Raw genomic sequence first — 23,910 nt, 5'->3', positions numbered from 1 at the left:
TGTTTTTTCAGCGTGAGAAGTGACCACATCCAGATAAAGTACATGAGTACAACAGATACCTGTTTCTAAATTCACAAATAACATAGCGCAGAAATGCTTTGAGTGCATTCTTCTAAGACGGTTATTACTGCAATGAACAACACAGAAAGACTAATTGTTTTTGAAATCCTCCTGAAAGGGGCAGCACGGTGGCCCTTAGCACTGTTGCCTCACAGCAACAAGGTCCTGAGTTCAATTCCACCATCAGGCTGGGGTCTTTCTGTGTGGAGTTTGTATATTCTCCCCATGTGTACATGGGTTCTCTCCGGGTGCTCTGGCTTCCTCCCACATTCCAAAGACATGCAGTTAGTGGGGATAGGTTAATTGGAAACTCTAAATTGCCCATAGGTGTGAATGTGAGTGCGAATGGTTGTCTGTCTCTATGTGTTAGCCCTGCGACAGACTGGTGACCTGTCCAGGCTGTACCTTGTCTCTGTCCTAAAAGGCGCCAACACAACAAAGAAAGATAAGAAATGTTTTTTTGCAACTCGAAAAACTGAGGCAGAGCAGGAATATGCCAATAATAATGCAAACCCTCAATGGTTATGCCATTAAAAAACATTAACTCATAATAGCTGTTTAAAAGTGCTAAAGCAGCAATAGAGGCCAAACCCCATTTTTGTATCATGTCTTAACCCTTTATTTACCTTAGTTATGCCCATTTTGCTATAGAGGGAAAATCAAACGCTTCCTGAAAGGACTGAAGGAGTGCTTTCCTTTTATATCCAAAATTACAAAATAAGTCTATTTACCAAGTATGAATCTTGGTAAATAAAGCATTAATTATATATTTTTTTATCCAGCTGTTATGCATGCAGTTATGCATTTTGACACTGGAGTATATCAGTAATGACTCGCTCACAGCCTCAAGTGGCCTGCAATTTTTGTTATTTCTGCATTTGCTTCATTCTGGGATCCGCAGGCTGTTGTGCGGCTGAGATTTATGCATTGGTTGTATTAGCTCGTTAAAAAGCAGATGGCTTCTGTAAGGGATGAACCAGAACTCAAGGAACAGGAATTTCCTCCTGTCACCTCAGACAGGACATTTTTTCACCAGGTGTCTACATGCATCTGTTGGAAGTGAAGTTGCATGGATAAATGAATTATATTTAACCATGTAAACAACAGAGCAGTATGGTGGGCACACTGTTTGTGTAATTCCTTTATCCTGTATACCGATTACAGCTGCAGTGTGGTTCTAATTGGCAGTGTGTCTGAAGTGGAACACACTTTGTGTTTTTGCTTATTGTATGCTTTTATCTTTGTTAAACAGGTGTGTGGAACCATGAATCTCTTCCAGCATATCCAGCTGAAAATAAATATAGCCATTTATTTCCATCTGCAAGTGTCTTTCATGCTCCATAGATATGAGCTGCTCTGGCAAAAAATTGCCCCTGTTCAGTGGAAACAGCAGAGTGGTGAAATGCATGTGAGATGGATCATCTCAGACAAGCATGATGGTGCCAGTTTCTACTTGGCCATTACTGCTGTAGCTTACGAGAAGTGAGAAAGGTGATCAGTGGGTGGAAACTGGTCCTATTCTCCTACTAATTCACGTAAAAGAATGAGCCACTGGTATTTAGGGCACTCTGACTTCAGTCCCCAATGCTTAAGGTCAACAGTAGATAGACTACATAATGTGTGTTTTCTTTGGTTTATCTGCTAGATCAACACATCTCTGCTTCACTATCATTCATGCTCTACTGTAGCAGGGTTTGCACTGCCTTTTATTGCTGATTACATTAAATAACAAGAAGCCAACCTCCGCCAAGGCAGCTCACTTTCTGGACACTGTTTACTTTTAATTGAATAATACTGTAGTTTTTTATATATTCATTCTGTTTTGTTTGTCTCTAAACATACTTCAAGAAATGATCTGAATAGATCTGAAAAATATAAATATAATTGCAAGCTGAACACTTAGGAACATGTGGCACCCTACAGTACTACTCTAATACTCTTTAGAATGACCCATTCAGCTAGCTCCTGATAGCATCACCTTCAACCACCAACAGCGAGATGCATCTTATACAAACTCCTGGAAGTTTCTGTTGTGATTTGGCTACCCTTTTAATACCTGTTTATCAAATGTAAATGGTGTCATCAATGAAGTGTACTACACAAACAAGGAGATTATCTACTAATTGGAAAATTGTTGGTTCTATCCCTGGCTGCTCCGGTAAGTATCCTTGGGCAAGATTCTGAACCCGAGTTGGTGTCTGAATTGTTTATCAGAGTGTGAATGTGTGTGAATGTTACACAGAAAGTATGCAAGTATAAAAAGCATAGCATAAAGTACTCTGAATGCTCAAGTAGAGCACAAAAGCACAACACAGGAACCAGTCAGCAGAATGGTAACAAAATGGTGACTGGACACTGGTATTCATTTCAGCTATGCTGTAAAATCAATACAATATTTAATGGTGTAAATAGTTGTTTAGGCCATTCACTTTTTTTCACTGAGGACTATCTCTCGAAGGCCTGCTACTTTTTGTAGACTGCAGCTGTTTTAAGCAAAATACGATTAATAGGAAGTGGAATGGCTCTCTGCATGTCGCCTATGGCCCAGGTGACATTGCAATGCACTGTACTGTGCTTGAAGGACATTCTCCCTGCAGCTCTCACCTCCCATTTGCTGTCCTGGGTTCTCCTCTTGAGCTGGATGTTCCAGTTCTCGGCGTCCACCTCTGCACAGTGGGCGATGGTCATGGCCACCGGGCAGAAGAGATCCAGGCCAGGAGGTCCGTATGTTACCTCTGGGCCCAGGAGGATTTCACAGCTGTCCAGTGTTTGGACACTAAAAACACACAGAGAGTAAATGCAAATCTTATTAGGTGATACTTGGAAATAAGTTACAGTACTGCAGACAACAGACACCGCCTGGGTTCACACGAGAAGACACGTCAGCAGAATGGATGCCTCGGCTCTTGTGTAATTGTGCCTTTTGATGCCTGGACTCGCTGTGCGTCATAAATGCATTTACTGCAGCCACGAGCTGCTTGCACAGCTGTCTTTGAAGCAATCTGTGCAACAAAATGCCTTTTTGCAAGACTGAAAAGCAGCTGGTGGCAAGGTGAAATGCTCCATTCACTTCTTTACCTATATTTTTTGAAGCTTCATATTTATGATAAAAAAAAAAGATGGGGCAGCTTCACTGCTATCCACTGCTTTCCATTATATTTAAAAGCATTGTTAAGACTCCTTGCTGTGCTCTTTATGACTTTCCATATTTAACACATTCTATTTAGTAGAGCCATCATATGTGCATAACATCTCTCTTTGCACTTGTGCTTCTGCTGCTGCAAGCGAACCAACAAATTAATGAGCTTATGAAAAGAGGTGGACTGCAAACAAAACATGCCTCCAGGCAGGTACTTCCAAGTTTGAATGGCCATGAGTGAAAATGCTGAACCCTTGCTCCCTGAGTTCAAGTTATTGCCACACAGCCAGGCTGCTGGAATTAGTTCGAGCACAGGTGAAAAAGTCACTGCTATTTGCCGGTGACTTTGAGTTCGCTCATTAAAAGTGGCTTACAACAAACAGGTCCTGCCAGTGGACGGTGGCGGCAGCAGCAACTCTGGTTGAGCTTTTGAGAAAGAGGGCAGGCAGATCATGACACAGGAGAGGAACACCTCAACAAAGCTCTTTAATCAGTCATCAGGTCAGAGATATGAGAAGCTTGGTTTGTTAAGACTTCTTCCTTTGAATGAGGCACACACTAAAGCAGCAGCTTTAGTGTATGAAACACCACTACAGCGTAGAGGAATGCCTAATGTTTTGTTAGCACCATTAATTTACTAAAACTTGTGTCTTAGATTTGTATTTTTCACCATCATTTTCTGATATAACGCTTGTAATACATCACAGTTTGACATTTCTTCCACTATAATGGATTACAGTGAAGGAAGGAAGCCATTCACTAGCGACTACAGCTAGAAATCCACAACACAGCAACAGATTGACTCAGCACTTCATGATTCAAGAAACTGACAGTTTATTTACACAACTGGCATCTATTTTTGTACTAAAGTAGAGGGTTTCCTTTGTTTGTACCAGTACTTTGTAGATAACTTGATTGGATTTTTTCTATCTAGCTTTATATAAAACTTTCACCTATTACAGAAATAGAATAGAAAATCTATATCAAAAGAATAGATTTTAATTTAAAAGGTGACATGAACTATCCCTGTTTAACACTAGCCACACTCCTAAGTGCTTCACCAGCACCCTGATGAATACATTAACACAACAAAAAGAATGCACTACTAACTACTAGGCATTGGGCTGGTAATGTGTGTGTCACAAACAGGAGAAACTTGCAAATCCAAAGACTTGAACAGCAGTCAGAAAAAAATCTGGTCAGAAAACCCAGTGCAAACCCCTCAACATAAAGCTAAGATTTGGGGTATTTATGGGCACCTCACTATGTATATTAGTAAGTAAGTAAGTAAAATTTATTTATATAGCGCTTTTCGCAAATAAAAATCACAAAGTGCTTTACAACAAAGAAAATGAAAAATAAAAGGATGGAAAAACAACAAATAACAATGTAAAACAGTAAAATACAACATAAAAACAACAAATTAATTAAAAGCTTGCCTATATAAAAATGTCTTCAGCTGCTTTTTAAAAAAATCAGTGGAGTCTGTACAGTGTAAAACCAGTGGGAGAGAATTCCACAACCTTGGTGCCACTGCCACGAGTTTTAAATCGAGTGCGTGGAGCCACCACCAGTCTCTGACCTGATGACCTTTGAGCTCGGGAAGAGGAATGCGGTTTCAGCAGGTCAGAGATGTACTGGGGAGCTTGACCATGTAGGGCCCTAAAAGTTAAAACTAAAATTTTAAAATTAAACCTAAAATTTACAGGCAACCAGTGAAGGAAGGCCAAAACCGGAGTGATATGAGATCTTCTCTTGGTGCCTGTTAAGAGTCGTGCTGCAGCATTCTGCACAGTCTGAAGACGATTTAAAGCTGATATGTTAAAACAAGTAAAAAGACCATTACAGTAGTCTAAACGTGAAGAAATAAAAGCATGAATAATCATCTCAAGTTCAGGCTTTGACACCATTAGTCTGAGTTTTGAAATATTTCTTAAATGATAAAAACAGTTCTGGACCAGCTGTCTGGAATATTGCTCAAGCGACATCGAGCTGTCAAATATGACACCGAGGTTTCTAAGGCTCGATTTTAAAATAAGGGTGTAAGAAGCTGATATGCTGCCTAATTTCTGGAATCATATGGTCAGGAGCAATAATTAAAGATTCTGTTTTATCAGATCATATTATACATTATATAATATAATATATACATATTATACTTTTCTAACAATATACATTGTATAATATTAAGAATTATTTTTATAGCATTAAAAGAAATGACACAGTGAACAAAAACTCAATCTGAAACTCCTCCTGCCCCCCAACTGGTCACGGCAGATGGCTGCCCATCCCTGACCCTGGCTCTGCCAGAGGTTTCTTCCGGTTAAAAGGAAGTTTTTCATTCCCACTGTCACCAAAGCGCTTGCTTATAGGGGGTTGTATGACTGTTGGGGTTTTCTCAGTTTTTTTGTATTGTAGGGTCTTGACCTTACAATATCAAGCGCCTTGAGGTAACTGTTGCTGTGATTTGGGGCTATATGAATTGAATTGATAGACAGACACAGGATTGGGAAAAAAGATCTGATAGATAACCTCGAGCAAGCCCATACAAACACTAAGCAATAATAATCAATGAATCATTCCTAAAGATGAAATCTATTCACAGAGAATGTTAGCTCTTAATTCAGATTTTTTGGACCATCAAATTATTACGCAACCATTTGTATGCATTTTTAAAGTGTGTTAAGTGATTCAGACATCAACTTTTTCAACTTTAACCTTGATAAATTTATGACAATGTCACTTAAACTTAAGCAAAACCAACATGCACATGTACATACACACTATTTCTAAACAGAGTCACTTTTATGATTAAGTCTTTATATTTCACTATCAATCATTCGCTCGACAATTTTTATAAAATCTGCCAATCACACCTATTGAAAGAATTAGCCCAGCGAAGATGTCTCAACAACATCGCCTCACAAAGCTAAAACTTTCAGTCCTCTGCGTGCTAACAGCTGTTCTGACACTTTTCCTAAATCACACTAAAACTCCTTGAAAATATATTTTTTCTCAGAATGTTTGTGAATATGAGCCTTGCAGTGGAGTGCCAGGGGAACAAGATGCAACCACATTTCGTCGAGCTCTGCTTTGACCGCTGCTTTTTTTCACAGGGTCATAAACATGTTTGACAGCGAGGCTTGGTGCTTTTATGCCTGTTTGTCTGATGACCCCCCTTCAGTGTGCTGCTCCCAGAAAGCAGAGTTCACACTGAGATTAAAAGTTGGCGCCTGGCATTGAGTGACTGGTTCCTCTTTGTGTTCTGTATGGTTTGATCTTATTTAAAATTTCTTTTAGCATTCATCCGGCAACCTGCTGAGACTTCCTGTCAAAAATAATGTTTATGTGCTACATAATTATTTGCCGAATTAAGCAATAGTGGCAGAACTTTCACAAAGTTCACGGTCCTTTCCTTCTAAGCATTGCTGTTAGAAATTAGCTGTCCATAAAAGTGATATCAAACACAAACAGTGCTACACTTCCGACATGACGAGCTGTCAGATTTGGTTGGATGAGTGTGTAAACAAGCTGGCAAGGTCAGCTTCAACAAATATATTTGGAGAAAACTTGTTTGCACCCATTTAAAGCAACCACAGTACCTGAAGCTCCCTTTCGATAAAGAACATATATTAGTTTTATATTACAGGATTTAGTCCAAACGTTTACTTTTGCAGCTTAATAAAGGCTGATTTGAATGTGACTTTCATATATTGTGCACACACAGGAGTGAAAATCTTTGTCCTGCAGAAATAACTTTTGTATTTATTAGCCATTTGTATTTATTCTGATTCCACTTCCACTGAAAATATGACTGAACATTGTTAGTCTTACAACATTTGCATAATTCTGATATTTTTTTCCAATGCAGATTTTGCATTTTAAGATTTAAACAGGCAGAATGATGCCAATGATTTTTGAGCTATGAGTCTTTTTGCATAATCATCTGAGCCAGTGGTTCACAAACCTGTAATCTAACATATGCGAGGCGCAGATGCTTCCGTTTTAATTGTGTTATCTTTAATTTTTTAGATACTGACAGCTGAAGACAGACTGGAAGGTAGAGACAGGGAAGGAGCAACAAACAGCAAAAACTTACTGTAAAGGTCCTGGTATGGTAATACATACGCACTGTTTCAGAAATTAATACCTTAAATTGTTTGATCGATTCATTAATATTGCAGCTGGAGATGATTGAAAGATTGAATTCAATTACTTACTACTGGGTAGCATAAATCTACAATACACTTGTAGACTTAGATTTTATTATCTGCAAAAGAAGAACTGACTATAGCTTTAAACTAAAGGGTGCAGGGCACCAAGTGTAATATTTGCATCCAAAATATTGTGGAGCAGAAGTATAAAGTTGTATAACATAGATACACACTTGTCAAAAAATTAAAGAAACTCTTAGAAAACACATTCTCATGATCTCAAAGGAAAAAAACCAATATATCTGTCTATACTGGGTAATATGCTACGGATGAAAGGATGCCTCATCGCTTGATGAAAATGAAAATGATCAACCTACAGAGGACTGAATTCAAAGACACACAAAAATCAAAGACAAAAAATGATGTGACAGGCTAGTTCATTTTGCTGAGATTTCTTTGCAGCACTGCATTTAAAATAGTACTCAGTAGTTTGTATGGCCTCGTATGTTTGCATACCTAACAACATCAGAGCATGACTGATAGTGTCCCTGGGGGATCTCCTCCCAGATCTGAATCATTGCTTCACTGAGCTCCTGGACAGTCTAAGGTGCCAACCTGGTCAGGTAAACATGTCAAAGGTATCTATTCCTTTGCCTTCCAGGAACTGCTTGCTTACTCTCACCATATGAGGCTGGACAGTCATGCACCAGGAGGAAGCCAGGACCCACTGCACCAGTTTTGGGTCTGGCAGTGGGTCCAAGGATCTCATCTCTAAACTTAATGGCATTCAGGGTGCTGTTGCCTAGCCTGTAGAGGTCTGTGTGTCCCTTCTTGGATATGGCTCTCTAGGCCATCACTTACATCACTGAATCATGTTAGCGGCAGCATAACATTCTCTATGGCATTTCTAGATCCTTTCACATCTGTCACATGTGCTCAGGGTGAACCTGCTCTCATCAGTGAAAAGCACAAGGTGCCAGTGGTGGACCTGCTAATTCAGATATCGTAAGACAAATGCCAATTGCGCTCTTGAAACACAGATGGATGGAACTTCAGTCAGTTTGTTTTTTTTACTTCTGCAGTAAAACATCTCCCTATGTACAGTTTTTGTCAAGCCAGCTTATATTTGTGATGCAACTGTGTGTGGTCCCCTGAGGATGAGCTCTAATAACTTGGTGGAGATTTCTTCCACAGGCCAAACAGTTACAGTGTTGAACACTTTAGAGTCTGAACGCTTTTACGGTGAGTTAACAATTCACAATAAGAATCACTGCCAGAGATTAGAAGTAACTACTTAAGTACTTCATTACTTTATGTTACTGTACTCTGTACTTTACTCGAGTATTTATCTCTTTACACTTACATGTCTTACATTTAATCCTTACTTTATTTTACACAAATATCTCTTCCTTATACTCCTTATCCTTATTTTGAATACAGGCTTGTTACTTTATGTTCAGTGGTATCATTGGCACTCGTTCCAGCCCACTTTAACATTGCAAGTTGTAGCCTCGGTACTTTAGCATTTAGCGAGCACTACAGAAGAGGAGCGAGCATAAAGGAGGTAATGGTTGTTTTTTTAACTATGAGGTAATTTCAAATACAAAATTTGTATCAGCTCAACAAACATCAGCAAACACAAACTGTGTGAAGTTTGTTGCACAGTGTGTAGCTAGCTAAAGGTGCAGCTGCCGTGAAAAAGACAGGACAAGAGGGGAAGAAGAGAATTATTTAATTGCTCAGTGACGCTTGTTAAACTACACATTTGACAGTTACATGTAATGTGTTCATTTTTAATCACATATAAGATCTGTATATGATGTGTTTCGATAAATTATGCATTTTCATATTGTGAAACGTCCTGCAAAACAAACTTAAGTTATTCAAACGTTGCTTGAAAATAGTTTGTACGAGATAAAGAGGTTAGCTTGTGGTACTGTGGTGTTCTTTTTACCAACTTTATGCTGTCTAGTATGAAGACAATACACACTATACTGTTACTGTATACTGCATTCTGATTTGTTCTTATTTAACATCACTTGCCCTAAATCCAGAGTATTTCCAAGTTAAGGATACCAAAGGATACGCTCTTTGTCGTCTGCAATGCCACACATTGGAATTTTGTTGTATATCTGTATTTTAATACAGTCTTACTCATCCAGACAAGTCCAGGAAACTTCAAATGGCAATGTGCAGGGAACAGCAATTATTGGGCCAAGCAGGCACGCAGTCAGATACTGATTTAGGGAACACTTGTTTTGCTTTTGCTCTGCCTTCGGTTGGCAGTTGGTGTTTTTAATATCGCTCCATCATGTTCATTTAGTTGTGGAAAGCCAAAATACACGATCAAGATTAAAACTGGATTATTTGTGCAGCCCTATATATACATGTACAATAGATGGCTAACTGCAGTGGATGATTGCACTGAAATGCGCTTGGATAACTTGGAATATTGTTTGCAAACTATTTTTTTCTGGATTTCAGCAGTTAACTTATTAGAACCAGTAGAAATTGAAGCTGAAATTACAAAGATGTGATTGAAGGTGTAATAAGGCAGAAATGTACGAGACATTTCATATTCCATGAATAATACCGTCCAAATTCTTACCAGCTAATAAAAGTCAAAGTCATATCTACACACCACATCTACTATTTTTTCTGTCTCACTGTCTCACTCCTTTTATTCTGTGCAGGCCCGAAATTGCTCATTACTTTTCTGTTCAAAGGACTGAAAGTTGACTCATGTTGCTGAGCAGCCCGCTGGATACAGCATGCCACCAACACCATAGCAGTTAGGGGTGTTTCCCACAGAGAGCAGCCATGCTACTTGCTGTGCTGCTGCTAGATAAAAGCATGCTTTTAAATGGCATGTGATTTACCCAGAACAACTGCCTGTTTGCTTGCAATGCCATGTTCATACACCCATAATTGTCTTAACAGCCTCCAAAATGATACTTCAACTTTATTTATGTCTTCTCCCGCCTCCACCTGCTGGAAACTTTTCTGACTTTTTCATAAGTGATGTGTTATGTAAGCTCCTCTGCCATTACAGCAGCTTATCAGAATTAAAAGCAGATTCTGTCTGTTGGAACACCTTCACAGTGAATGCTCTTTCTGGGTGCTGACATCTACTCCAGACTTCCCAATTACTGCTTCAGCATCCGCCCGGGTAAGGAGGGGTGAGGTATTCTGATTTTGTCTGCTTATCAGGCCGGGTGCTATCTCATTGCACAACCCTCTGCCCTATGTCTGTTAGCTCAGTCAGTTTTTCAGTTATGTCAACAGCAGTCCGACTCTTTACTGGCCCTGAGAGAGCTCTTGGCCCATCAGCCAACAGCACTGAGCCTGATCACACATTTAATGCAAAGTGCAGGGAAGGAGCAGATTACCTGCTCCTTAAGTAGCCTGCAGCTCAGGCCCCAGATTCCTATAGCAGCCTGAAGCGCCTGAGGCTAGCAGTCTCTTTTCTCAATTCCACTTGTCATCACGATGAAGGGCCCTATACGGCAGCTTCTTGAGCGCCTAGAGGAGGTGCATTATTTAAAGTGAGCAGTGATTCACTCCTCGGGGACCCCAGGAGCCACGCAAAGTGGCAGACTGGGTCGGGGGTGGTGATGGCAGACTTAATAAATGCACACATTAGCTCACTCCATTAGCTTCACCTCTATTTGCTTGTAGTCTCCCACCTGTTTGTCCCACTGTGCTTTTGTCCATTTTAAGTTAATGCAGGAACCTTATGTGGTGTATGGATACATTAATCAAACAGGCTCTAGGAGACCAACCTTTTAACTCTGCAAAATCTCTAATGCAGCGCAACATGAAAACAGCATTGTGAAAGCTACAGTAGCTGATTGAAATAACTGTTCTGGAGAACATTAACAATAACTTGAATCGCCAATTTGTGCAAAGAGTAAAAAAAAAAAAAAAAAAAAAGCACCATTAAGCATTGATTTGTAACGCTATTACAATTGCTATTCAACTAACTTTGAGACCACTTCATCTTTAGTCCCAGGACCTTGGCGCACTGCAACCCACTTGACTGGGAAAATGAGAGCAAGGAACAAGGCTAATCACTTGAAACAACTCAGCATGCTATTTGGTCACTTATCACTGAGAGCGCTGCTCAGATTGCTAAAAATAACACCAAATTACTGTAACTATTGAAATAAATGTTTAAAACACTTGTGAAGCTAGCATACAAACAATGGTATGTTTTGCTAAGGTTGAAGCACTATTGCTGTTGCTTTTGTACAGCAGATAGTGATTTATGAATCCCTTCCTAAAATGATCTTTGCTTCTAATTCCTGTCATAATGTTTTTTGTTTTTTTTTTTATCTCTGTGCCTTTTGTGTTCCCCCCAGGATACACTTTTAGTTACTTTCTACTTTATTCTGAAGGTTAATTCCTCATGTGGCTTTCTGTTTTTACCTTCCTCGTTTTTTCTTCTTCCTGCTTTTGTTGTTCTCTTGATTGAGTCTACGTGTGCCTTTTCACATTAGGGAAAACAGTGGTTGCTGATGCCCAAATTTATTACGACTGAACGCAGAGATCTAATTGCCTTTGAGATGGTTTTATTCAAAGACGTAGGTAAAGTCTGCAACCACTCGCAGTCAGTAGCCATATTCAAAACAACTGTGTGTCAAGATGTTAATAAACGGGTGCGCATAAGTGGTCCGCAGGTGCGCATTCACTGTCAAAATAAAAGGCGCACACCAGATCAGAAGTTGCAACGCGCGTTTGCGTACATAAGATTTTCTGGAGGAGGACAGACGTTTGTTTAGAACTCTTAAAGATGTCGAAGAAGCAAGCTCCTTTAAGCAATTACTTTGGGGTTCCTCCACCTCCAAAGAAATGTCAGGAGTCCGAACCGCAAAAGAAGCGCGTACTGTCGGAAAAGTGGTTGCAGGAGGTGAGCTGGCTTCAAACAAATGATGAACGCACAGAGATGTGGTGCAGAATATGCCGTGAAAATCCCACTCTAACGGACAAAAACAGTGCCTTTTATATGTACGCAAACGAGCGTTGCAACTTCTTATCTGATGCGCATCTTTTATTTTGACAGCGAATGCGCACCTGCGGACCACTTATGTGCACCCCTGTTAATAAAATTGCATTATGATGGAGCCAGTTTGCTGTACTCTGACATCAATTTGCAATGGCTTAGGTTGGCAGTTAAATGCAATCTGCTTATAGTAATATGGTGATTAGTTGTGATAATTTGTGAAAAATGCTGTTGCCATCTACATACACAGAAATTTATTTATCCATGTTCTTCCACTTATCCAATTCGAATGGGGGCTGTAATCTATCCCAGCTCCCATAGCTCGTCAGTCTGCTGAATGGCTAACACAGAGAGACAGACAACCATTCACACTCACATGTACACCTACAAGTAAGTACAGCACAGTAAGCATGATGTGACAATGTTTTTTACTAATGAGATTAATGCTGAGCTCCTATACATTGTTGAACACTCATGGTAAATAGAGAAACAAAGCACAAACCATTAGACTTAAGTCATTAATATACTCTAGTACTGAATGATAATATTAAATATTAGGCTCATTAGGCTCAGCATCAGAACAGGCAGGACAGATCTCATCTTCCTCATCATACTGCAGATTTCCTCATCTATGTTTGAGCCTAACATTTCAAATGAAGATGGAGCTCTGTCCTGATGAAGACAAGACTTTTTTTCTAAAGTGTAATGTCACCTTGGTAGGGACAGTGGGATTTGTGAGCCCTGAACCGAAACCACGAACAATGTGTTCATCCAGAACACTGTGCAGTGGGATCTCCCAACCACGACTGGACCTGCTTAAAGCAGGCGCTGAAAAGGCTCTCCATCCTGATAAACAGATCAGTTTGGACAGCCAGAGTGGAAGCAGCCCAGATTTTAACCAGAGGGCCAGGCATCCAAGCAGGAAGTCGTGTCACACCTATGCACTGGTGCACTGACAGCTATGTATAACAGATAATCAGTTTTTAGCCCTCAGACTCTATAAAACCAATCCTGCAATTTACTCTGTGAGCGCTGCTGGGTCTGTTCCTGTGATTTATGAATTAAAAACTTATAAACAATATACTAAACCAGACCCTGAATGTTCACCTGGGCCTCTTTCATAAAGCACATCCGTGGAATATAATTTCATCAGAAAAAAGTAATTTTCCTACGAGAACAAAGCTGCTTCTGCCTCAGTAGGTTGAAGGATTTATCTTACAATACAAAGTGCTCATAAAACCTTGAAGGCAAAAGCGAATATGTCTGACCTAAGCAAAACCGCAACTTCAGAAGATTTAGATGAGCCTTTGAAAAGCTTCAAGAAAAAAGTAGCTTTAATAGGACTGCGAGTGTGTGGAGAAGTAGGTTGGAGGGGGGTTGGGTGCAAGACACTGTAGTGGGAAAGAATAGGATACAATTCTGCGGATGTCCACTGGCCTGCAGACGGTGATTAACAGATGGCGAGATGACAAAGTTAACAGGCCACCAGAAGAAATATGGCTGTCAACAGTAAATATCTTTCAGTGCATGAGGAGCAAGGGGAAAAAAATAAAGACATGAAAAGCTGTGGCTGAAACAAAACAGCCTGACATATTTACTGAATGTTTCAAAGGTAGAAAAGATGGTGGGAGAAAGTAAACGCTTTCTGCTAGCAGGTAGGAATCTAAAGGAGGGGATGAGGGCAGCTCTATACCATAAGGATTTACACCTGTAAGGACTTTCAAAGACCCCATGGAGCATGCTATACAGTTGTCACAGGACCTAGGAAAGAGTGCTACCCGTAACCTGAAAATATAAAGAAACATACAAAGCTAATTATCTATTTGCTTTTCCTCCTGGTCATGCCTGAAGTAGCAAAAAATAATAATGGGTAGTTACTGACCTAAATAAAGGCTACATTTGCCTAAATTGAGTACACACTATCATTCCACCAAATTAGAATACTGTTTTTCTAGATAAAGTCAAATGATTTTTTGAGGGGAGTGCTCATCCCATCACCCTCCCCTCACCCTGCCTCTCCCTGAGCCTGGTTTCTTCCTGTTAAAAGGGAGTTTTTCCTTTCCGCTGTCATCAAGTGTTTGCTCATAGTGGGTCATTTAATTGTATTATTGTATATGATATAAAGCACTCTGAGGCAACTATTGTTATGATTTAGTGTAAACCAAGACATATTGTGTTGGTGACGTAACACTACATTAACACTTTTTGAAGTGTTACCTGTATAAAAACATATCTGAACCCAAGAGAGTAATGTGTTAATAAGTTAAAATCTCCCATAGAGGTCTATAATTGAGTCACTTTTATTGTCTCTTTTAATCAATTATCTATTTAATGAATGTCAAAATATTAATTTTTAAATGCAACCGGACAAAACAGTCATCTTTACTCATGAAAAATAGGTTTTGCATGGACTTACTCTTCTTCCTTTAAATTACTTTATGAAGCAAAGGCCAGACAGTGACATTGGCACAGCAGATCTGTGATCATTTTTAACTTACCATGATTCATAATTTATCTTTACTATGTATCAATTTATATTGCATATGTGTCATTTATATTTTACATAGTTTCTACCTGTCTGGTGACTATGGATGTAAAAAAGCAGTTTTCCTAAACTCTATCATGATTCTGTGTTTACAGGACTTCTTAAAAAGCTCTGAGATTGAGAGGTTTCCATGTATTGTGTATAATTGTGTAACTCTATAGAGGACAAAGAAGAGCTGTGCTGAATTTTTAACATCAGTATAAAACATGTAATGGAAAATTGAGTGACTGCTTTGAAAATCAACCTCAAATACAGAAAATCTGCATCGTGACAGGCATAACTCACTCTTTCCACCCCTGTTCGCATCTTATTATGTCAGTGGCTCCCGTCAAGGCGAGCTACATCCCTGTCATTTTGTAGGTTCTATTCTCTTTTTGCTACTTTGTTCAAGTGGAGCCGTGTGAATAAACAGTGACATTTCAGAGGAAACTAGAAACCCTTGTGAATCTCCACAAGGAAGACCGTGCAAACTTCCCCCCCTGGAGACAGCTCAGTCCATCTGAGGGTCATTACCTAGCCGTGATCAGAATGCATAATATACGTGCTGCCAAGATGAAAGGCCCCGAGAGAAATATGTGCCTTCTATTCTGTCGTGCATGTCCATCAGCGCAACCAAGCTCCGTTCATCACTGCATTCATCATCGTTTAAACAAGCTTCCCGGGTCGTGACTCTCTCCCAGAGCGCCACATTGTTGACACCGAGTGGAGTACATAACTACATATTGACTCTCAGAGTGACGAGGATGGGAAAGGCATTGGAGGATTGGACGTTTGACTTTGCTTCTTATCAGTCAGTTATCTAAATAGAGGACTCCATTGCAAAGTCCCCCCTGGGTCGTGTGGTGTAAACTTGAGTTTCTCCACAGCTGCTAGGACATCAAAGCCCACACTACCACCTGTGAGGGGCTTCTGGAAATGAACACCCATATCGAGAGACCAAGAGGGCTCCTAAAGAGAGAGGGAGATAGGCCCATCTGTCACATAGCCTGAGGGTAAACACACATGGACGCAGAGATGGCTTTGGGGAGGGTCACACACATTACCTTCTGTACAAGCTGTACAAGTGGTTGCCAATATATTCATTTGTTTATTTTTGATGGCTTTGTAACACGCCTTTACGATCACTATCATTGCTACAACTACTAACACTAGCAAGCCTGATTACCAAGTTGCATCCTTACTAATTAGTACTAAGCAGCTGATTAATTACCTGGTGAGTTATTACTCACCAAAACTGAGGCACAAATTGTGTTATCAGATAGTTCCAATAAAGATTCTCCATAAGTCCACCAACACCACTAACATAGCCAAGTTTAGCGACTTAAATTAGCAGAGGTGAAATGGATCAGCTACAGCTAGCTGCCCAAATGTTAATGCCTCAAAACTGTCCAAAAAGAGGAGGAAAACATCCCTTATACAGTAGCTGTAGCTTTTCTGGAGCCTGAAATACTATCTAGAGGAAACAAATGCATTATTTCCTGCTGGTCAAAAACTATACTAAGCAGGTGCTTTTGGAAATGAAAAAAAATGTGCTGAACTACTGAGCGGCAGTGATTGTAGCAAGGTCGATTGGTCGGTTTGTTAATGATCAGAGGGCCACAGCAAAAAACAAGCAAAGGTTTCTTGATACATATCGTACCAATAATATGGTACTGACATTAATGCTATAGTCACTCGAGCGAACTGATTATAGCATATAAATAGAGTTTGGAGAGGAACCAGGCCTGCCACCCACCGCCATCAGTTGGTAATAAGGTGGAGTCGGTCTGTTATAAGTTTGCAATTGAATGGGGTCAAGTTGGCAGTTACAGTTACATCTATGATAATAAAGTGATTGACTGTGATAAATTAGCAAAGATTGCAAACTTTTTGTCATCTATAGACCCAGAAATTTACTATAACAGCTTCCATGCAGAAACTCATGGATCTGAAACAGAATTCAAGAATTTCCTCCAAAAATAGTTACATAGTTACTGCAGGATGGGAAAATAACACAACAGAATGCAACCAGCTGGCAACCAGTTGAGTCAAATCCTCTGTTGATTGACATAGATTGACTGCAATGTATTGCCATCTGTCTGCATTTAGAAATTAGACAATTATTTACAATCCTTGGCCAATCTGTCTGAGACTGACGCCAAGCTGCAGTCAGTCAGTGCGGGACTACAACTGGTTTGAGACAGGTTGCCTTTCCATCAATTGATTCTTTATTACCTTTCTTGACTTCTTCTTGACATGACTTCTTTATAGTTTTTCAAGCTCCTAACATAAAAAATGTTTAACAGCAATTGTTAAGCTTATAGGCTTATAGCTAAGGTATGTTAGCTAACATTAAAATGATAGTTAGCTAATGTGTTTAGCCAAAACTGTGAACATGGGGAATGTAATTTGTAGTACACTCGCAGTAACCCTGGCATTTCTTATTTTGTCTGACATTTAATTTATTTTGGATTTAGTCACATATATTTTACTTGAGAGCAAACCATTCATCAAAGACAGTTTTCAAAGACAGAGGTAAATCCCTAATTTCAACAAAAGCAAACTCTCCTTTTGATTAGTGTCTCCATTTTTTTAGATGTGCTCCCACCTTCTTTTCCATCAGTGCAGGCGTTTGTTTTTGCATTCTGCATTTCAGAATCAAAACCTGCAAATCAAAACCTTTTGATTGCATTACCGGTAAAAAATAATTACAGCTTTCCTGATGAATGGTTTTTCAGGAAACTTTTTTCTTTTCTTTTTTTTTTTTTGCATTTTGCTTTCCATATGTTATTTACAGGAGATAGTACAGGGTCAAGCATTAATGGTTCAGCAGCTCAACCATCCATTATTAATCAGTAATAAAACAAAGTTCCTCCAGAACAGTTTTATAGCCTTACTACTACAAACCATGATGGAAAAAAAAGAGTCTGATGTGTAATATCTTGTGAAGGCTCCTTTCATTATCAATGTATTTTTTTAGCCTAAGAAGAGTATCTGTAGTCTTTGTTTGATACAAGATTTGTCAGCCTACCAGCTCAGACACATCATAAACAACTACTCATATTGGCTCTAAAAGGCTGTGTGAATAGTATGAAAGACAGCACAAGCATATGTGTGTTACACTCAGACTGACTTGCTATCCTCTTAAAATGTTTAGAGACAGTGACATGAAATCCTCTAACTGATCTTTAAAAAGCTTGATTTAATTAATTATTTTTTTGGGGGGGTTGAAATTTCATACTTGGAAGACAGAAGTGAAGCAGACATGATAACAAAAACACAGGCTCATTAAGCTCAACTCAACACAGACAACAGGCAGTAAGAAAACATATTTCTCTGAGTCAGAAAGCCTAAATCGAATTCCTTCATCCCCCAATGACAGAGCGCTGATACTGCAGCTGCAAACAAAGTAACAGAAAATGGTAAATAATTAGAGCAAAGCAGGACAGTGAGGACAGGTGATGGAGAGTCAGGGCAGATGGATGATAAGATAGAGAGAGAGTGACAGGCAGACAGATGCTTCAGATGATATTTAGGTAAACTGTGGCCTCACCTTGCTTCTCCCTGATTGATCACCATGTACATCTCCCAGGACATATTTTCAGCCACGGATCCATGAGGCACCAGGAGGCTGACCCCTGAAAAACACACACACACACACACACACACACATTTGTGTCAGCAGCAACTCCACCAGCAGCCTGACAGCATAGGGCAAAATAAGAGCATGTCATACATGCTAGGGTTATGTAGATATTTATGAGCGCTTCAGTTCACTTCAAAGAAAAAAGTGACCTAGACTTGGGCTTCTAAGTGTTATAATATTCATGCTGATTTTCAACAGGAGTACAATAAAAAAGGGCTTATTTTGGCATATCTAAACTGTTCACATATTATGAGCAAATGAGGGCATAAATGCTACTTTTCTATAGAGTTAGCTATAAGACAGCCTAGAGTATTTCGGGAGGACTCGGTGAAGCACTGGCATTTGCGGATTTCTGATTTTTGACTGGTTGTTAGCAAAGATAGAAATAGATAGATGTTACTGTACTTCAAACTTTTCATCCTGTCTCCATCCACTCAACCCTAACTGGTCACAGCAAATACCTGCCTATCAATCTGACAGGGTTTCTTCCTGTTAAAAGGGGAGTTTTTTCCTCCACCATCATCAAGTGCTTGCTCATAGGGGTTTTCTTTCCACTATTACAGTCTCTACTTTACAATATAAATAGCCTTGAGGCAACTATTGTTTCAGTTTAGCGCTATATAGATGAGCTTGAATTGAAAAACACTGATTGGATTGAATTATTTAAATTTCATCCCAGCCTGGTAAAATATTTCTATATTTAGACAAAGAATCTGCTTGGTGGAGGTCAAGATGCTTTTTACTGTCATGGTTCAATGGGAAAACGCTTCAGTGAGCAGACCACAGTGACAAAAAATGAATTTTATTAACCTTATGTCTTTTTTTTTTTTTGCTTTATTGCAAAAATTTCCAAGCAGCTGCAGTTTAAGGTTTGCAGTCAACTATATGTGTTGTCTGGTACCAGTCCACATGGTCTACTTTACACTGCTATGTGTTGGAGAGTTCAGATATAAGACATCACAGAGTTCATTACAAAGTTCTGGTCATGATGGAATTTTAAACAGAGAAATTTGGTGGTGAAACTATTCTCTCTGCCAATAATTTACTTTCCTTGTGTGGGTGCAATCATTTCCGTTTCAAGTCCCACTGAAACTACATCTGTAAATTTGCCCTGTTGGTCACCAGTAAGCATTTTTGACTTTGCTAGGCTTTGGGAGGATGTAGAGTCAGAAAACTTAATATAAATGTAGCTTATTGTCGCTAATTAGCTATATTGAAGCATTTACTTTTCATATAACCGTCCCGAGTACAAAGTGCTACAAAACAGAGCAACAATTTCCATACTGATGAGGGGGAATCAATGACACAAATATGCATTTTAAATAAACTATGAAGTTATTTCTTGTTAGTGAATGAGAAAGATAACAAATTAATGGGTTAGCAAACAAAGCTTGTAGAAAAAAAGTGTAGTAAGCAGGCAGAGCTGTGGGAGTTATTGTGACTGAGTTGCACTGGAGTTATTGATAGAATATTTGCATGCAGCTCTTTAACAGTCCCTACAAAATTATAAAACAAATATTTTTTGCAAAAATCAGTTGGATTTTCTTATTTATCGATTTTTTTAAAAGAAGCAACAACAACTAATTAGTGTATTCAAGTAATCAAAATTTAGCCTGCAGTTATGTGTGACTGAAGCAAACAGGCACTGAGTACTGTTTTAGTATTTCACTTCTGAATTTCAGCCAATTAGCAAACGCATTTTATATATTTATTGGATATTTGTTGGTACAGATAATGTTAGTGAGGGAAACTCCAAAGCCATTTATTGTTTACATGTAAGCTTACATGAGGCTGCTATGAATGAGAAGCAGACAATGACTCTGATCATGTACAAGATAAGTGAAGGTTTTAACTGAGCTAAACCTGTGCTTGTGTTGACACAGCAATCATGTTCATGCACACAGTTTCCAGCACAATAGGGCTCATTTTAAACATGGCTACACAAGTCAGATGTTAAGGGATTTAGCAACAGATCTTTTTGTCACATGATTGTACGCTCTTTAAAAAAACTACACTTTTTTCCCCTTCAGCCACAGAACTGGTTAAAAAAATACTTTTGACCCAAGTCTGTTAAAAAAATTAACCATGTAATTCAACCTCTTATGACCAAACAAAGTAAGAAGCTACTTTTGGCTGCTCTCTCATTTCAGTGTGTGGCTCTGCATTTTTGATGTAAAAGTCCAGACCATTCTTTCAACTGCATTTTCTTTTCTTTTTTGATGACCTATAATGATGATGGAAAAGTTACTTTAACAATAGCAAAAAAACGATATAAACAATTAAAGAAAAAATCCCTTCACATTACATTGTGAAAACCCATCAGCTTCCTGCTTTTCTGACCTTAGGATGAATTTGCTGGAACGTCCACCTGACAGGTCCAGACCAGCAAACTCCAAAACTACTGCCTATATAAAGGTGCTCAGCCTTGCTGATGATAAAGCTAATCAAGTGTATTTGATCAGCAGCATCTGGCTGCAACATAATTTCATGACTATCAATCAATTTTTATTCAGTCAATCTTTATGTCCATAAAAACAAAACAAATCACATACAATAACACAAAAACAAGAGAAAAACAAATAAAAATACACCCAAATCACCTTCCTGCAACTATACCAGTGTCTCCACAATGAAGAGTGATAACCTGTGGTGCCAAACCTTGTATCTGCTTCATATGCCTGCAAATAGATTTATCAATGAGATTTGTTAATAAAACTTTAAATGTAGTGGCTCCAGCAGTTACAAACATCTCACTTGCACTGAGCCATCTCAGTTTATTCAGTAATAACCTCAAAGCCTCAATAAAAGCTACATGAAGTTTAAACTTGTTTTCCTATAATTCGTCCAAAGGCCTTTCGTATACAAAGGTGAACAATATGTTCTGAATGAAGAAATGGTCTCTCTATCGACATATGCATTAAATTTACCTAAGAGGTATGCACACTTCATCCAGCATTTCCATTAAATATCATCATCATCTGACATTTGATGTGAGACGTCCAAGATATCCGACGTAAAATGATTATCTGACAATTTCAACTCTGGAAATCTTTGATCTTTGGAAATCTTTTGATATTTGTTCCTTACTTGGTTCTGCAAATCTACAGCACTCTTTTACAGACATTGTATCTGATATCATGTTAAACGTCATACAGTAAGGAGAACGTATGTGAAAGACTAAAGACAACAAGATCATCTGTATACATAAAATGGGTCAATAAAATACCATGCATCCCATATAGGCTCTCAATTTCTTTGACAAATCATCAACATAAACACTGAAAAGAATTGGGGACAAAATTTCTCCTTGTCCAACACCATCACTCACTCCAAACAGGGCTGAAATGCAACAGCTTGCAATGTCTGCTTGTCTTTTATAGTTAAACCAGAAATTTCATGATGTATTTGGCACCCCTCCTTGACTCAGCTTAGCAAGTAACTTTATAATTTACACACTTAAAAGCTTTGGAGGCATTGATAAAAACACATAAAAAGTGATGAATTCTGTCTTATATATTGGTTTAAAGTTTATTTCAAAGAATATATACAAAAATCAGCACCATGCTTGAGTTTAAAGCCAAAGTGATTATAAGTGAAGTTAATGAACATATGTAATCTATGGAGCCAGTTTCTTTCTAAAACTTTTGATGTTGTCTTCACTAATAGTGTTGGCCTGTAGTTATCATGACTGCTGACTTTCCTAGCCTAATCCTTAATGATCGACACTAACAGAACAGATAACACTGGGTCTGGCAACAAGCCATGGATCATGCAACCAGTAAAACAGATGGAAAGAAATGGATGCCAGCTTATTACTGGCATGTTTAAGATGTTCAGCAAAAATATGGTCTAACCACATGCTTTTTTATCTGGTAGCTCAAGCATTGCTTGATATACCTCATGTGCCATAATGACCATGTACAGAATAACATTTGCAAAATATATTGCTATTTATTTTTGTTGGTGAATCATGAAAATATCCACATATGCGCTGAAAATTAAGGGAAAAACAGAAATGTTAAAAAGCGCCTAAAGAGGTAAACATCCTTTGTTAGGAAAGATCTAGGAATTGTGGGGAAAATATGAAGATGAGTGGCCAGTGGGTCACAATGAGTAAAACCTGTTTCTCTGTAAACAAAACTGAAGTTTTTCAGTAAAATGTGTAGGAGGTTGTTATTCCTACATAATCTGAGTAAACACTGTTATTTTTTCCCCTGAGGTCTTAGTAGTCTAAGAGCTTAGCTGATCAGCCTGAATATACACAAATGGCTACAGAAAATAAGTGACTGAATCAATATGTGATTTAAGTAAAGCTGTAAACATTTCTTTCTTTTCACTCTGATCTCCCAGCCAGCTACACAACAGCTTTGAAAAAGCAAGTGGATTTTTTTCACAGCATGTCAAAAGATCAACACTGCCCATCCTCTGTTGCTTCACACTATTCATCTGCCGCAGTGTGAATGGCAGAGCATTCACACTGAAGTGTAGCGAGCATATAAAGGCCCTGCTTTACAAATAAGAGGTTCAGAGGAGCAGCGAGGGAGATGACAGATAAAGGGTTTTGGCAGCTTTATGGAAAGTGTGTTTTTGTAATAACTTGGCCATGTCTGAAATGGGCATTCTTTAGAGTTTGTCTGTGTTTAATAAAGCTGTGTTTCACATGTTGGGGAGCTTGCGCTGGTGGTAGGAAGAGTCAATTGCAACTGTCTTTCTTGAGTAGTTAAATGCCTTGCTGTAAGAGTTCTCATTACCCAATTAGACAAAAATAAAAATAAAAAATCTCACTAGCCAACAATGGCCATTTAATGTGAAAGCTCTGTACTGTGGAAACACTGAAAAGCAGTTTTCTTTTTTTACTATACTGTGAAATTCATTTTGTGCATGGTTGAGACAAACTGGCCCCTTCATAGGTAGTCTGAGTTTCTCAACGTTTTGCTCATGACAAATGGATGGCGGCAGAGTGACAGGTGGGTTGGTTCTGTGTCTGTAGTGATTTGGACATTGTTTAAAAAGGAGCTGAGCCTTAGGGGATACCGATGCTAGGCACGGTTACCTCGCACTGTGCACCATTGTACCTACTCACCACTCCTCCACGGCCACTTCATGGCCCAAGTGCACTTCACTTTGTCTCAGCATCTCAACTCATCCCTCTTATCCGCTCTTTCTCTCTCTCGCTCACACACATTTGCACCCTTGAAACGTGATCTTGCAGAGCACCAGGTTTGTGATTTTTATGACTTAATTAGGGAAGCAGTGAGACACGATCTGCTCAGATGTTTGTAAATTACTTAATGTGACTTTTACAGAGGCAGACGTAGATGAAGATGACTGGAGTTCTGTGATTTGGTGCAGACATTGATTACATAACATAGAACAACTGAACCA

At 39.0% G+C, this 23,910-nt stretch overlaps 1 protein-coding gene across 2 annotated transcripts in view; it reads right to left on the bottom strand.

Moving 5' to 3' along the window:
- unc5db (unc-5 netrin receptor Db) overlaps positions 1-23,910 on the bottom strand; it is a 278,720-nt gene that overhangs the window by 52,817 nt on the left and 201,993 nt on the right. For both annotated transcript variants that reach the window (XM_019366122.2, XM_005472915.4), the window contains 2 exons: positions 18,433-18,517; positions 2,665-2,836 (listed from right to left, as the gene is read on the bottom strand). In XM_019366122.2, the coding sequence (XP_019221667.1) occupies positions 2,665-2,836; positions 18,433-18,517 (257 nt within the window). The remainder of the gene's footprint in view (positions 1-2,664; positions 2,837-18,432; positions 18,518-23,910) is intronic.

This window comes from Oreochromis niloticus, linkage group LG12 (assembly GCF_001858045.2).
Source record: "Oreochromis niloticus isolate F11D_XX linkage group LG12, O_niloticus_UMD_NMBU, whole genome shotgun sequence".
Classification (NCBI taxonomy): Eukaryota; Metazoa; Chordata; class Actinopteri; order Cichliformes; family Cichlidae; genus Oreochromis; species Oreochromis niloticus.
This window is presented reverse-complemented; position numbering and strand designations above follow the sequence as displayed.